At 37.9% G+C, this 16,473-nt stretch overlaps 1 protein-coding gene across 5 annotated transcripts in view; it reads right to left on the bottom strand.

Annotated features, from left to right (window-relative positions):
- The window catches only part of htr2cl1 (5-hydroxytryptamine (serotonin) receptor 2C, G protein-coupled-like 1), a 180,652-nt gene that overhangs the window by 12,699 nt on the left and 151,480 nt on the right, over positions 1–16,473 (bottom strand). For all 5 annotated transcript variants that reach the window (XM_008435330.2, XM_008435326.2, XM_017310246.1 and 2 more), the window contains one exon: positions 12,878–13,078. In XM_008435330.2, coding sequence (XP_008433552.1) covers positions 12,878–13,078 — 201 coding nt within the window. The remainder of the gene's footprint in view (positions 1–12,877; positions 13,079–16,473) is intronic.

Here is a 16,473-nt window from a genome sequence, read left to right on the forward strand (position 1 = left end):
TTTACATAGTAAAAACCTGAAATGTTCAAAGCACGCACTCCTGACATCTACTGTACAAACCGATCAAACTTAAACAACCTCCAAGTAAAACAGCCGGTGTTGCTGCAGAGGTGAGTCCGGCTGCAGAGATCTCCCGCTGCATGTTTCATTGATAATCTTTCTGCATCGATTGCTGGGAGACCTCTCAGACCTCAATCATAGCAGCAGGCAGAAGTGAGGAACCTTTACTGGGGTCAACGAAATGGCTAGAGGAAGACACGGCGTGTCTTATCTCACAAAGGCGCTGAGCCGTGAACGACTACAAAAGGAAGAAAGGAGGAGACCAGCAGATTATTCAGCTGCATCTAGCTGTGCAGCAAATAATAATAATACAAAAAACTTTTCAAAGCAGTACAGTTTGGTTACAAAATATACTTTGTTTTGGTTTACCCTGAGATCAACACGATGTTTTATTCAACATCCCACTGCCTCTTCATTTCTGAATTGATCGCTCTGAGTAAACTTTTATCTGCACTTTCTGAATTTAGTCAACAAAAGAGAATTTTCAAAAACATTACTGTTAAAATATATTTGTTGAAGTATGTGGAAAAATATACACGTTAAGCATTTCAACATATTTTGCTTTATATGAAGGAAACTGAATATGAAAATTATTATGTTTATAGTTATTGTTTAATAGCTGTACAAAGCACCATTAGCTTCTGAGATGTGGCTAATATTGCATCCAGCTCTCCATCCAGCTCTCCACTAAAAAACTACTGTTTTTTGTTTTGAGCAGTAACCTAATTTATTCAAAATTAATTAAAAAGTTGTATTGAGATAAACAGAATGTAGTTGGAAGCAAAACGTAAATTCACCACCAAATGTCAGCAAACCTCAGTAAATAACTTTTCTCTAGGGCATTTATTGAATTCCACTTAGATAGTGCCGTTATATAGCACAATCAATTAAATATGTTGCCTTCACTTATTATAAAAAAGATGTATATATCAAATATGACTTTGATTTCGTAATTTAATATCTTGAAATTGGGCATTTGTCTCTTTAAGAAACTCCTGCTCTTTCTGAAACTTCGTCCTCAGGAAGTCATTGCAACGTCGCTCCTCCATTAATCCTTTAAAAACGTTTTTATCAGTGTTTAGCTGATAAGTAGCTCCTATAATGAGCTCAGCATTCATGCAGTTCCACTAGGTGCTAGTCTTAAGGAGCTGAGTGGGGGCTGAGATCTGCCTCTGTCAGGCTTAAAAGCTTAGAAACTGCATCTCCAAGGAGGAGCTGCACCTCAAAGGCGGAGCTAGGTCCACCCAGATGTTTTGCACAGCTGAATGGTTGCCATGGGAGATTAAATAATTTCTCAAAAATACATGAAAGAATCAAAGAAACTCTCCACATCTGTTTTGGATTTGGAAATAACATTATAACATGATGTAAAGCTCAAGAAAGATTTTACTTAACACTGCCCCTTTAAACTTTAAAACCAGCCTTTTATCATGAAAGTCCCATAATTAAAACTCAAGCACTGAGAAGACGGCAGCAAAAACACGATATAAGCATCAGAAAATTGTTACTGTCCTAAGTAAAACTGCAAACATTTCATTTTGAACTCTGTTCTAAAGAACGTGTTGTGAAAAGAAACTCCTTTGAGAGACACAAGCATTTCAACTCGCCAAAGATTTTGCCTGTGGACCAACAGACTCAGCACGCCTTGGGGCTTTTTAAAAAAAAAATCATCACAAAAGAGGAAACTTTTGTCTAGATTAGTTCTGGAGAGGCTGCACCTCAGGCCAAATGGCCCCAAAGAGAGACAGCAGACAGGAGCAGCACAAGGCCAAGAGTAAAAAAAGACAAAAGGAAACAGAAAATAATTCTGTGGGGACTTAATGGACCAAAAACTGGATGTTTCATTACTAATCCCACAGTATTGATCGACGTTAAGCTCTCTCTGATCATCGCTGAGTGTTTGTGCTGCGGAACCTCTTGAGGGGTTTAACGAAAGGCCAACAGGAAAACATCTAAAAGCTAATATGAATGAACAGAATCACAGAGGAGGACGAAAAAGCCCATAATACAAACAGATACACAGCAGCAACGCTCCGTGTTAAAACAAAGATTAATCATTAATTTAGAGCTACGTAAATTGAAAAACTGGTTTGATATTAATAAATTATCACTAAATTTAGATAAAAACAAGTTCATGTTATTCGGGAACTGTGAAGTGATTTACAAATAATAATTGATAATGTGAATGTAGAGAGAGTTACTGAAATTTGGTTTTTGGGAGTATTGATTCAAAATAAGATCTGCTGGAAACCTCATGTTAAATATGTGCAATCTGATATGAGAAAGGATGTGGGAAACGGGACACTCTCTCTGTTGTTTGTACTGTATACCAACTACTAGTTACTACAGCAAGCAGTAGTTTCAGATTAGCGTGAATCAGTGTCACTGACGAGGTTGAAATGAAGAAGCCCGCTTTGACTCACTATGCTGAATATTTGCTCTTCAAGGTTCAGTGAACAGATAAACATCCCAGTTCCAAACAAGGCCAATCGTGATTGACACATTCCATTTCAAGATCTTTATGCTAAGCTAATATGAGCTGCGTAATATAGTACGCTCCAAACATGATAATTATTACTCTTGTTTGTAAGTTTTTCCTAAATCATGAGCTGTCATCACTCATTCTAAGTTGCTTATCAGTGTGAAATGATCTCCTTGGCCGAACACAAAGCACAAAATTCTCATCAGCTTTTATCACGCCCTTTGACACCAGCTGGATGTTTGAGAGACAACTTATTAAGCTTCATTGTGCAGCCTGTCTGTCTTATAGAGCTCCCTCCACAGCTATTCCCCGACTCTGGTAAATAGCTGATAAATGAGCAAATGTGGAGACTTGAAGACATAAATGTGCCACTCTTTTTAAACTTTTCTCATATTCCTCTGAATGTAAAAATGAGCAGCTATGTAGATTTTACTGATAACTACTTGACATATGTCAGAATTAGACAAATATTTGTATTGCTAGCGATCCAATATGCACCTGCAACATTTAAAAGGAAATTAAATGTCATAATTTCTACCAAGGAGGCTAACTTCAAAAAGTTGGTGGATGTTGTTGCTGTGGGCAGGAAGGATAATCTCCAATGTCAAGCAGTCATCTAAAGACAGTGCTGCTGTCATGACCAGCTAACACCTAAATATGCCAATATTCCAAATTACAAAAGCAGATACGACTAAAGGAGATGAAGAGACGGCGACCGACAGCAGAAGAGCTTTTGAATTCAGTCGCTCAGCCCTGCTGTTATTGCTTCTCAGGTGCAAAGCGACATTAAACAAAAGCAGAAAATGCTGCTGTGGCAGGAATTTGAGCAGTTGAAGGCAGCTCATATTGCCAGCGAGAAAGCATTCAGGGCAGAAAAAAAAAAAAAAGTGACGCCCTTCAACAACAGCTGGACCAACTGAAGACTCGATACAAGGAGCTTCAATCAAAATATGAAGCAGCAGGGGAGAGGAACCTGCAGGTAGACATGCAGATATTCTATGAAGAGAAAATCAGGCAGGAGCAAAAGCTCATTGAAAACTTGAGAGGCGAGAAGGACGATCTCCAAGACAAAATGGCCAAGGAAATCGCCTGCCTGCAGGAAACGGAGAGACATCTACAGAGTCAGCTGGAACTGAGTAGGGTTTCATATGAAGAACTAAACAGGACGTATGAAGAAGATGGTTCTACACTGAGACAGAAAGCAGTGAACTGTGTACAAGGTGAACTGTGAAAAAGAACTGAATTTGGAAAGAGCAAAGTTTGACCGTCATCTGATCAACACACTCAGATCAGAAAAGAACAATTTGCGACAGAGCAGCACAAGAGCTCACTGTCCTGCAGCAGCAATCAGCTGAGACGATTCAACATCTCCAAAGTGAACTGGAGCAGACTAAAGGTTCTTATCAGGACTTAAAGTAGATATGAAGGAGATGTTTCTGCTCTCCAAAAACAACTGGCTGCCTTCCAACAAATGTCCTCCAGCTGTGAGGTTAATTACAAAACGGAGCTGGAAAATTTGAAAACGGAGGTCCAACAGAGAGAAGAACTTGAACCTCCAAGAAAGAAAGTGGCCAGGAGAACTGAACCAAATGAGAAAGACGCTGCCCCTGAAAATAACATCTCTGACGCTGCGGCCATGGACATGGACCGTCTTTTAGAGGAAACCATGTCAAAGGACTTTGAGGTACAAGATGCATCTCCCAAGGAGCTGAAAAGAACAAAGGAACTTCTAGAAGAACTTCTAGAAGAAGAACTTTTGGAGGTTCTTCTAGAACTAGGTCTGTGTGCTAGAAGTTCAGAAGAAGGACTTCAGAAGTTCTTCTAGAAGGACTTATTCTAGAACTCCTAGAAGAACTTCTAAAAGTTCTTCTTCTAGATGCTCCGGTTCCCCCAAATTTCCAAATGATGCAAATTGTCCTCAAAAAAGGTCGTATTAATTTATAGAAATTTTAATTTGCAAACGTTTCAAAATGGAGAAACAAAAAAAGTGATTTGAAATGAGAAAAGCAAGAAGCTTGGTTTAGAGGACTCAGAACCATTTAGATATACTGCTCAAAAAAATAAAGGGAACACTTCAGTGTTCACTTAAATGTTAAAGTGTTCCCTTTATTTTTTTGAGCAGTGTATTTTAGTCATATTTTAGACTAAAAAAAGGGCAGCACGGTGTTGCAGTGGTTAGCGCTGCATCCTCACAGAAAAGAGGACTTGGTTCTCAACCAAAGCCTCTTTCTGTGGACGTTTCCATGTTCTCCCCGTGTTAGTGGGGGTTTTCTCCGGGTGCTCCGGTTTCCCCCAAATTTCTTTGGAGAAACATAAAAAAAAAGTCACATCTGGTGATAGTCCAGAGGTTTCCCTTTGTCACCAATTTCTAAGCTCCATCAAGGTATTGATGGGATCCATTTTGGTGGCCTTAGAATCACATCTGCAAAAATGATCCCTTTTTTCAGATGTGATGAGCTCCTATTGGCTTCAACAGATCCTGAAGCCTATTGGCTTCAACTGGCTGTTTCATACTTGGCTGTTTACAGAATGTAACTGTTTAAAAGTCTGTTAAAATAATTTTTAGTTGGCCTCACCGCACAGTCACATTTAGCTAAATGGAAAAAGTGAGAGTCACAAAAATCCCCAAAAGTGTGGCTTATAGACAAGTGCAACATATACATATGCATATATATATATTATTTATTTTTCCTTTTCAAAGTCAGTGGGTGCAGCTTCTATTCAGGTGGACTCAATAGTCCGCGATTCACCATTTTGTACATGATGATCTGCTACTAATCCTGCTGATGTCCAAAAGAAATTGTGTCAACTCAACCTGATTTAGATTTTGTAAATATTTATGTTGTAAAGAGCTAAAGTCTGATGCTACTGTGGTTATTAGTATTTAAGTTTTTAGCTACTAAGGAGAGGCGTGATTGAATGTGAGAGGGTGATAAATCCCTCAATTAGGGCTAGATGATAGAGCGATAGATATGATTAACAGCAATAGATATTGATAAAGTATCAATATTTACTACATATTGAATATATAGACTCTTCATTGAACTCAGATCCAGAAGCGCACAGTATACTGGGAGTAGAAGGCACAGGGAAGGCTTTAGTACTTTCTTTGGTTACTTAGCAACTTAGTCATTCTTTGGTTACCTAGCAATGACCTGTTGAGTAACTTGCACAGCAGCAGCAATTTCAGATTTGGCCAGTTCACCTCAAAACTGGTAAAAAAAACAAAAAAAAACAATTGTGTGGAGGGCAAACAGGATAAAAAGGGAACATTTCACGCCACCAGTTTGGTAGTATTTCAGATAATTAAAACAAAAGACTAATCAATAATTATCAATATCAATAATTATTGACAGACTTGTGTTGTTATAAGTTTTTCAGCTATATCCTCCAGCCCTAAATTCAATAGAACTCAGAAAAATGTGCTTCCTTCACTTTTGAAATGATGTTTATTAAAATTTAAGTCTGATTTATTGTTACACAATAAAGTAGGAAATATACGTTTCATTTCACGTGATGTTTTACTTGAACGTCAGTTTTACTTGAACGTCATGTTCTTTTGTCTTTCTCATTTTGAATACTGGCTAAGACAAAACAGGTCTGTGTGCTAGAAGTTCAGAAGAAGGACTTCAGAAGTTCTTCTAGAAGAACCAGAAGAACCTGAACCAGTGCAGACAGTTTTCTGTGGAAAACAATACGACACATTTTGAAACTCAAACACCAAAAAAGGAAGAGAAGCAAGAAAACCTAGCAAAACAACTAGCAAGAAGTTTCCAGGTCAGAACCATTTGAAATTACATCTAATATTTTGGACCAAAAAAAAAATGTCTGTGGGTTTTCTCCGGGTGCTCCGGTTCCCACGAATGTCTAAAATGATGTAAATTGTCCTCAAAAAAGGTTGTATTAATTTATAGAAATTTTAATTTGCAAACGTTTCAGATTGGAGAAACAAAAAAAAGGGATTTGCAGTGAGAAAAGCAAGAAGCTTGGTTTCTAGGAACCAGGACTGGTCCTCTTTCTGTGGATCTTTGTGCCACAACATCTGAGTTTTTTGGATGTGTTGTGTGGTTTTTTTGTTTCATCAGTTTAATTTTCTGTCATATTTCAGGTTTTACTTGTTGTCTATTTGGATCTAGGTCATTCTCCAGCTCTGTCTCCTCTGTTAATTTAGCTCCTGGTCAGTTATTCCCCTCACCTGTTTCCTGTGGTATTTAATTTATAGCGCCAAAAATTTTGGCAAAACAAAGAAATATACAAACGAGGGTGCTGTGGTGGTGCAGTGGTTAAGCACAACGCACATAAGGAGGCCTTAGTCCTCAACGCTCCGTTGCAGGTTCGATTCCCAGCCTGTTATGGCAAGCCGTTTTAACATAAATTCGGTTTCGTCTGACTATCCGTAATTACATTCCAGATATTTAAAAATGCATTTTGTCTTGACAAAACTACATTTTGACTATCTGGATGGTAATTTAAGATATCTGCATTGACATTGTGACTAGTAAGAATAATAATTCAAGATATTTTTAATTACATTTTGACTAGTCAAAATTCCTTTCAAGATATCTCAAATGACGTCACTGGATCCGTCATTTGACGGGATACATATCCGTAATTACGATTTGAAGATATCTTCAACACAATTATGACTAGTCAAAATTCAATTGTAGATATCTGAATTGTGTATTTCAGATAGTCAGTAATGCATTGTAGATATCTTGAATTGAAGTCTTCAGACAAGTCAATGGCAAATCTGGCATCATTTTCAACTAGTCAGAATGTAATTAGAGATATCTAAAATTGCTAAAACGTCTAGTCATAAAACAATTTGAGATATCTGGAAAATAAGGGCAGTAAAACCAAATTTATGTCAAAACGGCTTGCCATAGGCCTGGTGCCACATGCCTTCCCTCTCTTGCTTTACTTCCTTTCCTCCTTACCTCTTAACACTTTCAAATAAAGGCCACTAGAGCCAAAAGAAAGAAATGTGCAGATTAAGAACATTAAACAAGTATCTAATTAACATTTTACAGTAAATTGTAATGTTTTTAATAATAGATTTTTTTATTTAAAGATACAGTTGCTATGTTTATTTCTATAAATAAACATGAATGGGTCGTTTCAGAAATCTTTACTTTAAGTTGGCTAACATCTCATAGAGATGCATTCAAGGTGAGAGGACATAATGATACATGCAGGCAGCGTGTATGCATGTAAGTGCGCTAAAACGCAGCAGCCCCTTGGGATTTAAAGGGCACCAAACGGCATCAATGGAAGCTCGAGGTCAGCGACAGGGAGGAGAGACAGCTGAGTGAAAAGTTTTAAAAGTCATTCGATCCCCAAACACTTAGAGAAACCACAGACACAGACACACACGCACACACACACACACGCAAACCCACACACACACGCACACGCACACGCACACGCACACACACACACACACACGCACACGCACACGCACACACACACAAAATTAGAAAACGGATCTGTTCCCTTGATTATTACACCGCAGGAACAGTAGGGAGGGGAGGAGGATTGATTGGTTAGCTCTGTGAGAAAAAAAAAAATCTTCTGAAAAGGTTTACTCCTGATTCCTCCGAGATGGACTTGCTTCCCTCTCAGGAGGTCGTATTCGTGCTTGCGAAATGTATCATTTATGAGCTCATATAACCACCGGATCTTATGTGGCAAACTTAATTATCCGGGGCCACATGCACAGAGTGTCGATCTCGGTCAGCGGCGGCTCGGCGTCTTCTCCTTTTCTCTGGCGCACGGCAGACGCAGGCGGGTTGATGACTACGTACCCTCTGGCTGACCCAACCGCAACCGAGGCAGAAGGAAAATAGAGAAATGGAGGAAGAGGCGTCATTTTTTCCCCTCCCCATGAAAAGGGCGCCAAACAAAGCGAGCTGTGAGCCGCTTAATGATGCTCTTTACGTTCCTCTAAGTTCACATTCAGGAGAGAGACTGTAGTCTTTATAACAGCATACCTTAGTTAAAGAACAAAAATATTCAAATTTGATACTAAAGTCAAACTTACACATTTTTAAAAGATTTTAAAAGTTTGTCCAGAAAAAAAACTAATTACAAAACAGCAAATTCTACCTAGAAATACCCCAGAAAAGTTTTCACAAGCTCCCACTTTAATTGCTCTATATTTGGAAGCGTGGTGAACAAACGGCTTTGTTCACTTCCTCCGCTGACATTGCTAAAACTATGTACAGAAAATCAACAACAATCCTCCTTCTGTTCGCTGATTGGCCCGTTTAAAATTCAGCTGGAGAAATTGAGCTCAATGGGAGAAATCCCAGACAGAGCATTGAAAGGAGATGAGAATCAAGCAGAATTGCTTTGTGATGCAATTCTGCTTTATGGGTCTTTGTGGAAGGGAAGCAAAAGAAAGCCAGTGTTGACAAAAAGCATCGCCTCAAGTCATGTAGGAGAAAACCACAAACAGGTGAACAAAAATTAAACTTTGTGGCCAACATGGGAAACTCTGTGCATGGTAGAAGCATTATGTCTTCATTTCTTCAGCAGGGCCTGGGAAACTGAATTGATGGGAAGATGGTTGGGAAAAGGGATGAACGAAGATGAATGTGACACCTTTCAGAGCTCTGTTTCTAAATCATTTTTGAAAATCATGCACAGTTTTCCTTTAAAGTTAACAATTATGGACCACTTTGTGTTGGCCTTTCACGTTAATTACCCAAATAAAATACATTAAAGTTTGTCAGGTGACAAAACATGAAATGGATCAAAAGAAATGGATACTATCCAATACGAGTCTCGCTTGACTCAGAAGGGATTATAAGGTCCAATGTGTGAGAGCGCTGTCAGAGGTTTGACTTGACTGGACTGTTTTCACTGATAATTTGAACGGGTACCTGATGAAAAAAGGTTTTTTTGGGTCGGTGAAATGAAACATTAGGCTCTCAAACTCGACTTTGGGGGGTGATTTCCACTGTTGGATTAGCATAACCATATAAAACACAAACCCTGAAGGTAAATCGGTTTCCATTCTTTATAGATTACTTCTGGAAAAAGAAAAAGGAAATCAAATGATGCAAATCAGCCCCAGTCTGCTGCACAATGCTTTGATTTAACGCACTGACTGTTCCCACTGTTTTAGAGAGGCAAGTCATGAATCAGTTCAAAATTAAACAGCTCATTAGAAGTCAGTGAATTTGATACCAGCAGACAAACAAAAACAAACACAAGAAGATAATGGCTGGAAAACACAAATCTGGATTTGGAACAAATCCTGAAAGACCTGCCAAGGTTTTGTTCACAAAAACAAGTCTTCACAATAAATACTGGCATCTATAACAAAATGTAATTGTTTTACAGCTTTTTTCCACGCCACATTTTAGATCTTAAAAAAAAATCATAAACCATACACATTATTTGTCTGATGTTAAAATGGGCAAATGAAAGAATAGGCCTTGATGTAGTAACTACACCAAAACCATCAACAACTATGAATGTGACACCTTTCAGAGCTCTGAAAGGGCAATTCATTGTGAAAGCAGTCAAACTTTTACTTTTCTAGCTTTTCATGAAGCTAGCTCTGCCTTGTATGTAGACAGGAATATTGAGATAAAAAAAGATTCAGTTTCAGTTTTTTTTATAAGATACAGAGTATCTTATAAATCCCTGATTCAAAATTGTATAATTTTATCACAATTTTACTAAAATTATATTAAATAAGGGTGGACAGATGAATCAAATAGGGAATTTCGACTTCAAAACTGACGTTACCGCAAGATTTAAATCAGATTTTACTTGGACTTGAGACAAATAAAAATGGGCAGAAACGTCCATTCTCCACGTGTCAAAAATGTGAAATTTATGTGTATTTCTTCAAATTTTTATCCAAGTTTACTTTTTATCTCAAACCAGAGTTCTTGGAAACCATAAGTTTGGAAATCACTACACAACATTTTTATATAAATGTCAGAAAGGTTTTTTGTTTTTTTTTGCCAGAGCAAGTGAGTGTCGTGTAAATGTTTGGAGTTTGAACACAAAATGAGGGCATTTGGATTCTCCTGCTTGTGTTTCGTTCTCACTCAGTGGTGTTTGTAATTGATTTCAACACAATGGGATAAAAGAAGTTGTCAAGCGAGTTCAGTAGATAATCGGCTTCCATTATATCAGCAATGAGGCTGAAAATTATGTTTTAGAACAATCTTAGTTTATGTGGTTACACCCGAGTCCAAACAGAATCTCTTTGCGGTTCAGTAGAAGAACCCTTTAAGCCTCTTTTAGGTCTCCAAAGACCAGCTCCCCTGCGCCCCTCGCCTGTTTGTCGGCTTTAATTGTTTCAGTTCATTTGGGTCTGACAAACAGGAGCAAGGAGGCGGTCTGCTGTGATAGTTTCACACAGTGACGCAGTGGGAGGGAGGGTCATCAGCGTCTCTTAACAAAAAGAAAAGAAAAAAAAAAAATCAATGGATTTCTTCCTACCGACACAAACATGCCTCTTTTTTATTGATTCTGTGTAATCTACCAGATTAAGCTCCAAACGGTTTGGTTACACGTTTTTTTTTCTTTCTTTTCAGTAATTATAGTTCTAAAATATAATGCAATTATATTTCCTATTTTTATTATTCTCCTTCAAAAAATTTAAACCTATCTGAAGGCATGAACTATCTAATGTTAGAAATTATCATTTTGCAAACATGTTTAAAACTGTGTGAATTTTGAAAATGTTCCTCACTTGGATAAAATTATTTCCATCAGACTTGATGTTTTCCATTTAGACTCACTAACATAATTTATAACAAAACAAAGAAAAATATAAAGTTGCAAAAAAATAAAAAATAAAATAAAATTTGAGTGAAAAAATAAACAGAGCAAACAACAGAGAAATTTAACATTTAGAGTCAATAAGCTCAACATTTGTTAAAACTAAAGGTGTGCCGATCGATTGGTCACCGATCATAATCGGGCCGATATCCGTGAAAAAGTGTATGATCGGTGATCATTGTCTCTTGTTGCCGATACCAATCACCTGCTTCTCATTTCGCAGTCTGCATGTGCAGCTGGTCTCTTTCCTTCACACTGCGCAAACGCGGAGCAACAAATCCTAAGCGATGGGGAACTATAACGTACTGTGTGAATGGGGAAGTTTGCGTGTTGCGGCGGAAAATTGAAGCAGGTCAAAATGCATCAACATGACAAATCTAATATGGCATAAAAACAATCCCATACTTGACGGAGTTTGGCTACAACGAGGCTCACTGCAGTAAAAAAAACATATGGAGGATCAGATAGCAGGTAAAGCAGCGCATAGTTACAAACACTCACCCGGATTAGAATGACGATCAGAAAGCTAAACAAATAACCCGCAAAATTATTTAAGTCTTCGAGCTCCGATGTAAGACGCTGGTTCTGCTCTCGCTGTAGAACTGCTGCTATGCGCTACAGGTAGTAATATTTCACAGACGGAGCGCCAATTCTGCTCCACCTGGTAGTGACTCTGACACCGAACTTCTGTTTAAAGCTGCAGCATCTAACTTAAAAAAATAAATTTTACATACGTATTAAAACTTTCGCTGTCCTAACATGAGACAGATAATCTCTGAAAAAATAATCAATCTCCTCCCAGTTCTGCATAATTACTCCACTCAGTCAGAAACAGTCACTCAGAACCAGCAGTAATCAGCTAGCCGCCATGCTATCAGGAAGTTTTCATTCAGTAACTCTGGATTGTTTATTGTAATGGATCCTGTATTTACCTTTGAATGTTAAGTTTTATACTTGAACTTTTTAGCAATGCTGAGAGGTTTTATTTTGGCTCTTTGCATTATTTAGCCTCTTCAGAGCCTTCATTTGTTTTCAGTCTGTTAAAGATAGTATTACAGATAGCAGTACAATTTGCAGAATGCCTGTTTTGTTTAGTTTTCTTCTTGGAAAAAGTTATTAAAAACAAGTTTTTGTCTAAATTAAGGTGAATTCATGGTTCCTTTTTCCACATAATGTAACCGGTAGTGTTTATGATAAAAAAAAAAAAAAAACTAAAATAATTATGTGATCGGTATCGGTGATCGGTATCGGAATCGGCAGGAAAAAACCTGATCGGCACATCTCTACTTAAAACATATTAAAATGGGTCAATGTGATATTATAAAAAAGTAAAATTTTATGTTAAGTCAACTTAATGTAGAAATGTAGAAACTTAAATAAGTTACAGCAACTTTTAAAAAAATATTTTCAACTGAGTCAAAGCAACAATAAAACTAAAGTTGAATCAGCAGTTTACCTTCTGGTGGTTTATAGCCATTAGACATACGTGCAATTTTTCCACCTCAAATGTCAAACATGATGCGTGCTGACCTATAGAAATGGTCCAGACAGCAGCGATCTTCATCATGGCTTTGGTTCTGGAGTTGAAGCGGCTGTGCTCAATGGGGTTGCGGATGGCGACGTATCGGTCCAGGGAGATGGCGCACAGGTGCATGATGGAGGCGGTGGAGAACAGCACGTCCAGGTAGATCCAGATTGGGCAAAGGGCGCTGGGTAGAGGCCAGGCATAGTCTGGAAGAACAGCAACAGGTAAGAGAGGGGGGATCATTATGTATTCCCAACTGATGAAATATTCTGATTTCCTTGCTGTGTCTTTCCTCACAAACGCAACGCAGTCGATGCTGCTTACTTTGATAGGAGGAAAGAAGGTATTTCATTACAGCCAATCTGTTCTGAGATACAGCTGAGCCGAGCTTCTGAAGCTTCATTCACTATTAAGGCTTAAGATACTCCAAGGCGATGCTCAAAGTACCTTCATTATTTAAAGTTAATTACAGTGGGGGAAAATATAAATATATATAAATATATATATAAATCTAAATATATATTTTATGCACTAAATGTTCACGACGCAACAACAAACAGGACACAAGTCATTCCCCGAAAAAGAAAAAGTTTCAACATATACACATCTGCATCTGTTTTATCATACAGAAGCTATATAAAATTTAATTATCATCGACTATACTGAAAGCACGCAAAAATCAGCTCAGGTCACTTGATATCACAGCAAAGTTTTGTTGGGTTATCACATAAAATCCCAGCTAATTATAAAAAAAAATTTGGCTGTAATAAAAATCCTAGTTTTTTTTTTCCCTTTCTATTATAAGATTTAACCTAAAGTTATTATCTTTGGACCTAAAGAGGTACGATCTAGAGTATAGCTTCAGTTAGAAATATTCAGCGACACATAAAGACAACTACAAAGTCGGCCTTCTATCACCTGAAAAACATTTATGCTCCAATAATCAGGAAAACTGCAAAAGAGCCGAAACGCTGAGTTCCTTTAAACCAAGGTTATAAACCCAGTAGTAACTGGAATACTGATCAACAAATTTGATGCTTATTAATGATTTTAACGATGACAATATAAAGTTAAGTGCTTGTTTTTGCAATTGGTGAATTGGTATGTAGGCCTGTAGCAATAAGCAACCAATCTATTAATTGCATTATAAATTAAAATGGGTGCAATATTTTCCATTTTCATTATTTATTGTTTTGTTTTTTTCTCTTCTTCTACCAAATAATTGGCTGACAACAGTTTTCAGTTGTGTGCTTTGGTCTAAACCCCTTTTTTTGAAGAACAATTTTGTTTACAGAAACTTTGGAATTAATTTTATTCATTTTGTTTATTTATTTTTATATTTAAAATGACTTCCAGTTCCACTGTTAAGTGGTCATTAGAATTTAAAGTTTATTGATATTTGAGAATTTGTTCTCATTACGTCATTATCATAATATTGCTTTAAAATGGTCTCAAAACAACATTATTGTTTATCGCAATAACTTCTAGGGCAATTTATCATCCAGAAAAATGTGTTATTGTGACTGAAATAACTGCATGATGTTTTTAAGATGAAATGCAGTTTGAAATGCCTTGTTGCTGAAATGTGCTATACAACTAAACATGACTTGAACGTGTATTTCTATCTTAAGGGTAATCAAACGCTGAAGGGTTTCATCAAGCATGTGCAAGGCTTACTGGTCATTATTGGCGCCTTGTTAGTTTTCCGGGAGGCAGCAGTTTTGTAAGATGATTGGTCTCGCACGTTTTATCAGTGCATCTAAATATTTCTATAAGGCAATGTGATTAGGGATGGGTCGGTAAACAACTCCTCTACATTCCCTTCCACAGCCGAGTTTTCTTCGCCCCTTTCCTTGAGAGGAACGCCAAAAGTCAGAGTTCCAGGATGTGATACACAAACTAATTTGGGTGTGAGGTCACTTCTCTACAGGGTGAGCAGACTGGGTCACAGAGATTGAAAATCCTTCTCCAGGATTGTACAAGAGCCCTGAACCACGGGGTCACTGGCAAAACAAACAAAACAACTAAAGTACAGTAACTGAGGAAACAAAAAAACAGCAACGTGCCTGTCATCTGAGACCAACCAAGAGAGAATTAGATCATCCTCCACCCAATTTGAGGGAAATTAATTAACTCAACAGGCATGCTGACAGGTGAGCTAGCTTGGTATTGGTTTTTATACCTGTAGGAAAAATGAAAAGCTGCAAATGTTGAAGGTAAAAATGTGGTTAAAAGTAACCTAAAATGAACCGTATCTGATTAAATTGCTCCAAGCATGAATGTTCCATTAAACTCCCCCATAATCACCGTCACAGCTTCAGTCGAGCATATTACATTTGTCTTTTTTAGTACTCTGGCTCATGTTGTATCCGTCACAACCCTGCCCCCCATCACTCCTCACTTCATCAAGTCTCAAATTAATATCAGTGTCTCCACGTTGCATGTGGTTTTAATATATCGTTAACATTCATCGTCGTGACTCAAATTTCAACCCTCTCCGATCAGGTGCTCTTACAAACGCGAGTCAACTCGAGTGGATTTATGTAAGCGACGGTGACAGAATCTGTTCACCTTGACTCTTTTAGAGAATCTGAAGAGTCTGCCTCTCTGTGTCCTTCCAGCTACTTCGACAAAACATTCCTCCCTTTGGAGAGAACAAAACCTGCAGCCAAACACGGACTTTTGGATATTTACTTAATTTCAGTTCTGATCGCAGGGACAAAAAAAATGTGATGCGTTCGCTATGATTCATCATACGCTCATATTCCAAGTGGGTGGCAGCTTGCGTAAGTTTTTAGAGGTCAAAGACATGTTGGAGGCACTGAGGGACACACGCACGCACACGCACGCACACACACACACACACACTAAAAAACAGGAGGAGTGGAGCTGCTGGCTCAATCTAAATTTGGACTTTTTCACATTTTGTAAACCTCACCAGGGTTTCTCCGAGTTTATCATAAGCCTGGTGGACCACCAGGCTTTACTTGCTCCCCCACCAGGATAAGCACCAAGTTTTTTGTATGTTTGCCTTAAGACTTTATAGTTGATGTTTATGTATGATAATGTCTTGCAATAACCCATAATTACCTATTGATATTTTCTTAAAAACATGGTGGGCCTCTCTGGATTGCTGCCCTAGCGCCCCGAACACCGGGCTCAGCAGGTTTTCTGGGGGAAACCCTGCTCACAATTAGTTTTATTTTTTGAATGTGATGGTAAAGCGTAATTGCAAAGTGAATGTGATAGGATATTTTTCAAAGTGTACCAGGAATAGAAACCTAAAGTGTGGCTTGATTTGTGTTCAGCCCTCTTGAGTCAAAATTTGTGGGAACATTTTTTGCTGGAATTTTTTGGGCATGCCTCTACCAACTTTTAAACTTTCAGAAACTAAACGTTTTGCCCATTATTGTTGACACAATAACTCAGGCTAAATCAGACTGAATGGTGACTATCTGTAAACGGCAATTTTAAGACTAGAAAATTCCTGCAGAAATTTTAAAGGGGCATGCCAAAGTGTGCCCGTCGGCTTTGAGCCAGTGTTTTTATGCTAAAAATTAGCATTAATGCTAAAGAAAGCTGCAACGTAGTCAATAACCTG

Source organism: Poecilia reticulata, linkage group LG18 (assembly GCF_000633615.1).
Source record: "Poecilia reticulata strain Guanapo linkage group LG18, Guppy_female_1.0+MT, whole genome shotgun sequence".
NCBI lineage: Eukaryota > Metazoa > Chordata > Actinopteri > Cyprinodontiformes > Poeciliidae > Poecilia > Poecilia reticulata.